At 40.8% G+C, this 6458-nt stretch overlaps 1 protein-coding gene across 1 annotated transcript; it reads right to left on the reverse strand.

Moving 5' to 3' along the window:
- Positions 1 to 4042: 4042 nt before the first annotated feature.
- Positions 4043 to 6071, reverse strand: LOC131877882 (kynurenine/alpha-aminoadipate aminotransferase, mitochondrial-like). Its single transcript, XM_059223704.1, has 2 exons — positions 4472 to 6071; positions 4043 to 4273 (listed from the first exon to the last, which is right to left on the reverse strand). Exons 1-2 carry the CDS (start codon positions 5741 to 5743, stop codon positions 4202 to 4204), a joined length of 1344 nt encoding a protein of 447 aa, XP_059079687.1. The 5' UTR covers positions 5744 to 6071; the 3' UTR covers positions 4043 to 4201.
- Positions 6072 to 6458: the final 387 nt, after the last annotated feature.

Consider the following 6458-nt stretch of genomic DNA (forward strand, 5'->3'; position numbering starts at 1 on the left):
GCCCAATCCAAAATGCTCTAAAACTCGGCATTGAATTTAACGGTGACTTGAAAGTGCGAAATGTATGTTTCTTGTTTGTTATTGCTGCCACTCGAAAACAAAGTGTGTAAGAAAGAATAGAGGCATGAAAGAAAAAAAAACACGAATAATTGGGAAAAATAAAAGAAAGAAACAGTTCAAGGTACTTCTAGCTCTAAGCACATATAATAACTGACAATTCAGAACCGAATAAAGGAAAGTACATTGAAAAGTGAAATTAGTCCGATAATGTTCTTTTGGTGCCAACCAGCTTTTTGTCGGACGAGACACTTTGAGCCATACGAGTACTCAGGGGGAAGCGAGTTCCATTGATCCATAGTCCACACGAAGAAGAAATTCGACCTGGAAGAAGATTTTGCCAAAAGATTTACGCACCTTTCGCTCCACAACACATCTGGTAATCTTTTTCGACACGTCACTGACCATCCGGATCACGTCCTCCGCCAAATAGACATTCCTGACAACCATGCTTGCATGAAATATTTTGTAAAAGTTGACTAGGTCGCTATCAATGGCCCTATGTTCCAATGAAGGCAGCCCTCACAAGTGTAACCGTTCCGGATTTTCCAAACCAATGGACTCCGCCGAAAGCTTCGTCATTCTTCGTTGGACACACTCCAGAATCTCACAAGAACATTTCAGGGCTGGAGAGCAAGCAGAGGAATCATATTCAAGGGTTGAGCGAACGTCAATGATATGCAAACGTTCGAGTACGCAAGGACACAGAGTGGAGAAAGAAAACAGTGATTATTCCAACCACTGAATTAGCACAACTGGCCACTTTGGCTGAATGGGCCAAGAACAACATTTTTCCGTTATAGTGGATCCCCAGGTCCTTTTCTTGTTCTACCCGGGATATTGGGCCACTACCCGTGACATGAATAGGCATGACCCTCGAGCTCTTGCCAAAGCGCAGGACTTTGCTTTTGGTAGCAATGAAGACCATCCGGTTCGAAAGATCCCACCCATGAATTGATTCAGAGCATATTGCAAATTGATTTCGCCATGCACAGATGAGTTGGCGCAAAAGATTTTGGAGTCATCGGCTTGTTGACAACCAGGTCGTTCATGTAAACGGAGAAGGGATGAGGAGTTAGTACACTTCCTTGAAGAATTCCGGTAGACACACTTTGCCAATCTGAAGAGATCCCATCTAAAGTAAGCCGTTGGGCACGCTCTACCAGGACTGAAAGTTCTGCAAGAAAATAGCTAGACGTTGGACAAATGATTTGAAGTGACTCTCACACCAAGTATTTGTTTCACTGAGGCAGGCATTTTTACATGAATTCCCAACATCTGCAAAAGTTTTCGAATGGAAAAGCAAGCTGCAGGTACGAGTAGATGAATTTGCTCCACTCGCAACTGACTGCCAGAGTCAGCTTTTTCCAACGAGTGAAGTAAGTTCATTTGGATAAAAAGTGTCTTAATGAAAATGTCCAGAATTGCTTTGAAAACGCAAATATTTCTGCTATTTCAATCTTTGATGACATGGGAATATTGTCCAAACGTTTACGTTTTAAAGTTCAATCAGTTGACTAATTTCATAACTGCCTCAATCGAAATGTTACTTTGCGACGTATTAACTAATTGCACTAAATATGCCAAAGAAATGTGTCTATTTGTAGCCTTTAAGCCTTTGGTTCGTTAAAGTCTTTTGGGTACTATGTAATTAAGTTTTAAACTATTTTTGTCCATTGCCTTTTTTCATTCGGATATAAACTCTCTATTAAAATGAATATGTTCACATTTTTATCCAATTTTGATACCTTTCATTGTAGCCCAATCAATACTCTTTGGTATGTGCTTAGAGTTTAAAATACACCATGTCACCATGTAAAAGCCAAACTCGTATAGATGATGCTACTGACAAAAATAGTGCAATAATCTGGTTTAATGTTTTCAAGTAGAAAGAACCAATTGTTCAGCGAAGATTTGTGCACAAGCACTAAATCTTTACGACTCTGCCATGTTGGTTTAGTGGGGCGAAATGAAAGCCATGGCAGCTTCACATTGTATGTCAATTCTTCCATTGCCTAAACCTGTATCTAATGATCGGGTGCTTGTGATATGTAGCGTGAAGACAGCTGGCATGAGGAGCTTCTCTCGAAATATTTGTAACAATTGACTTGTTCTTCTTACGAATTTGGATGATGGTAGTAAGCCATCTGTCAAATGTCAAATCTATATGTTATAGTTGACTTACGATTTGTGCAATTGAAGAGAGATCACTTCTTGGACATGAGTAGCGTCGATATATCCATTCGCACTTTACAGTATCCGTTCATGCTCGATTAAGATAACATTTCACATTTACATATTGTTCATCATGTCCATTGTTAGAATATATGGAACTACGCTGTTTCTGAAAGATTTAAAAGATGTGACCCTAGGTTCCAAATGTACAGGGCTGGTAATCCAAATGTGTGCGCTACCAAAAATATATGGAAAACATTACCAGCCTCTCAATTTTTGTTCAAATGTGTTGAAAATTAGTAGGGAGTATCACCCCGGTCTCAATTTAGGGATGGGATCAAGTCAATTGTCAAAATCAAGGTTGCAGAAAAACTTGGAAAGTAAAGCACCGACGAATTACATCGCCAGGGTTACTTTTTGAGGCTATTTAACGGCTTTCCGATATTCCACCACTGATGTCATATGGCATTGAGAATGCAAATTGGCAGCACTAGTTGCAACCTCCCGTGATTATTAATTTGGTCGCCATCAGTAGCACACATTAGAGGGCTTGTCACTACACATCAATGACTAACTGTACGCAAGACCTGAATGAGGAGCGCATGCTGATCAATAAGCCCTTTGTTATATTGGACCTGTTCTCCTTGACGGATGCAATCAATTTTTTTGTATGGGCACGTCTGTGGGTATTCAACTTACTTAGCCTTAGACAAAATAGCTCATAGCACTGAGGTCTGGACTCGTAAAGAGTCCAAAAATCCATTCCAACAAAGACTCACAGTTCTCCCTTAACTAGTTTATTGAAGACGACTGCGCAATGTCATTCGACCTCCATGAATAAGATTACCATTAAGTCACCACCTTTTCCTAGCATTAGTTTTAAATTTCCCCCTAATATAGCTTACTATTATGGACAAGTGTAGGAAAAGTTTCGTAACGCTAGGTAATATGAAGAAGGAAGAATAAACGACTTTTGAAAAGGGAGCAAATATGGATTCCCAGCCCGGTATATAGTTAAAATTGCACGCCAAGTTACAACCTTGATCTAAAATGAAAAGAGAAAGTCAAACTTCGAGTCATCAAGCATTTCCCAAGTTTACCGAAGATTCTAAATTGTTCTGCGTTCCATCAGTTCTTCATCAGACCAAATCATTGGGTTTGGCTAAAAGCTTATGGTCTAAAGAAGCAGTTGCATTTCATTCGGGTGTAACGCATTAACTACAATCTCGATTCTCGTGGATGGTTCAGGAAATTGGAATTACCAAAAATACTTTTAACCAACAGGTTGAAACAAATGAAAGAAGTTAAATTTGGCAGCTCACTTGTACGGGGAAGCCAAATGATATTTGTAAAATTTCACAAATAGCTGGCACCCAATATGGCATAAAGAAATTTGATTTCACATTGGCACTTCAAAATTTGGCTTGGCTTCTTTTCATAATTTGATTGGAGCCAACTCAGGCGCATGAGCTTTAGGAGTTCAGAGGCCAGGTTTTAATGCTTGTACCTTGGAGTTAGGGGCTTGGACGTTAACCGGTATGATACTACACTGGCCAAAAAGGTGAGCAAATGCTCATTCTGCGTAAGGTCCAAGCCTTAACTCAGAGGCACGAGCGTTTAAAAAAACTCGCCTCTGTTATAGTTGCGAATTAACCACCCAATGACAAACTGGTCATGAGCTCAATCAGAAGCTTCTCTTTAGATTGTAAGGGGTTATGTAAAATGCGTTTGGGACAAAATTTCTGAATTGTAGTCGTGACGTACTTGTATGCAAAATCATATTGGCGAACATAAATTTTACATCAGTGTATCAGAGTCTTTAAATTATCAAATTTATTCACTTTCAATAGCATGAGAACAATTTTCATGTCGGAAGAGACAGTGTCATTCCAAACAACATAAATAAATAATCACCCAACAATTTGGTACCCCAGTTTCCATAGTAGGTCTGCAATAATCAAAAAGTCTCTCAAGCCGTTGTGGCTTGGCCCACACGGGATGAATTTTGCTCATTTTGAATAAATGGTTGAGCAATGCCAATCTAAAAGAAAACGAAATGTTATTTTAATCGCTATTTTTTTCGTTATTTTCGACATCCTTTTTTTCTAAACTAGTGCCGGTAAAATGGTTATTTTCTACCATGACGCCCAAAAACGAATCTCATTCAATTTCAGCTGACAATTAAAATTGCAGCCTTTGAACGGAACAGCAGGCAAAGGACGCTCAAGTTATTACTTACCTGGTCGATCTTCTCTTCCCGAATGAGCTCAGCCAATCGCCGGAATGCCTCGTCGAACCTCTCAACCGGAGCAATTGAATATGAGGCTCTCAAATATTGAGATCCAGTGCTTGAAACCGGCATGAAAACCCGTCCCGGAACCATCATAATATTCTTCTTCAGTCCTTTGTCCATGATCATGTTCCATGTGCAAGCCACGCCATTGACCTTTATCCACAGGAACATGCCACCGTCCGGGATATCCCATTCACAAAGACCAGTCAGATGCTTCTTGGCTGATTCATGCATAAGATCTCGGCGATTTCGATAAAAGTTCTCAACCTCGTTGACGTGCTTCTCGAAGCCTTCTAAGCCCCAATGATGGAGGAGTTCATTGATGAGGACTTGTGAGAGAGCAGAGGCATGGAGGGAGGAGACTTGAAGGTGGAGAACCATTTGATCCACCAATGGTTTTGGTCCTGTGACGAAGCCTAATCGAAGACCCGAGCTAAGAACCTTTGAGAAGCTATCGAAACGAATCACACGGCAATCCCTATCCAATGACAGGAAGCTTGGCTCTCTAGGGCTTTTGAATTGCATGTAGTAGTAAGGGTCGTCTTCCAAGATGAGGATATCGTATTCTGAGCAAATCTGGTAGATCTCGCGTTTCCTTTCCAAAGGCATGACATTCCCAGTCGGATTGGCTCCCGTTGGGTTCAAATAGATGGCTTTGGGCACCCCAGGATCCCCTGGTCTCCAATTGGAGGTCAAGGCGCTCCAAAGCTTATCAGGTCTCAGCCCATTGTGATCCCCTTCAATCACGACGTAATTGGCGCCAATGGGGTTCAAGATCGACATGCAGGCAAAATAGGTATGGTTCTCCAGGATCACCGAGTCTCCTGGATTAACAATCATCTCCAGAGATTTGCAAAGACCATCCTGGCTGCCATTGGTTGTGACCAACTCGTATTGGCCGTTCCAAGCCATGGGATCAATTTGATGATAACGCGTTTGGAGTTGTTCAAGGCGTTGTATTAAGCCCAAATGGCCTTGGGTAGGAAGATATTGCAGAGCATTGTTCCATTCTTGGCCACTTAAATTCAAAATCTTTCCGTCTGTTAAAGTGATCTGAGCGCTCTTGAAAGGAAACATTTTTGGGTTGGGAAGCCCTCCAGATAACGGAATCATATCAGCCGAGGCACTTTGAAGTATTTTCAAGAGTTCACGAATTATCGAAGGCTGTCGTTTACCAGACACCTGATTAACAAAACGCCTATAACAGTTTTGTAACATGTTTCTACCAATGCCCAAAACACAACTTCCTCAAAATGTTCAAGGTTGTCAGTGAATTTGGTTCTGGATGCACCTCCAATTCAGCACGAACTGGTCGACGTTTGAGGAAATGGTAAAGAACTCGATTCCCCTCTCTGCACCTTGTTCAAACGCGTGTGCTCTTGGTACTTCACTACGTGCACCAGTAACAGGTCGCTAATGGAGCACCTGACAAATCTCTTACGACCAGGGTACTGTACCTAATGCAAGTATCTTGAAATCCACATCTCTAGCTGAACACGCTCCTTGGACAGTTGGATGATGAAACTCGACACCAGATTTCGTTACAGACTTACGGTACTGCATTGGAGCAGCCAAAATAGATCGCAAGGACACAAACTGTACATAAACCTACGAACGCCATGTACGCTCTTAACATATAACATTGGGAGACTGTCTGCTCTAAAGTTGCAGTGTCTATTAGGGCACCTGATCATCAATTCAAATGAAGCAAGGGAGTTCTGAAGTGCTTTCAAAAATACAGAAACAAAATGATTTTTGGAACATTTAGGATCATTCAAACATTAAATGATATGTAATTTTCGTAATTTTGGAAGACAGCATAAGAAAACAAACACTATCTGTAAAATAGAAAAAGTCAATTATGGGAAATTGTCGGATAAGAAGTGATTGAAATTTTTTTGACATTGAACCCCAGTTTTTAATTAATTATGGG

The sequence above is a fragment of the Tigriopus californicus genome, chromosome 3 (genome assembly GCF_007210705.1).
Source record: "Tigriopus californicus strain San Diego chromosome 3, Tcal_SD_v2.1, whole genome shotgun sequence".
Lineage (NCBI taxonomy): Eukaryota > Metazoa > Arthropoda > Copepoda > Harpacticoida > Harpacticidae > Tigriopus > Tigriopus californicus.

What these genes read in the sequence shown, in the direction of transcription:
- LOC131877882 (XM_059223704.1), bottom strand. Translation starts at nt 5,743, where the DNA reads ATGTTACAAAACTGTTATAGGCGTTTTGTTAATCAGGTGTCTGGTAAA. An exon ending in GGGAAGAGAAGATCGACCAG is followed by an intron (nt 4,274 to 4,471) that starts GTAAGTAATAAC and finishes GTTTTCTTTTAG; the next exon opens with ATTGGCATTGCTCAACCATT.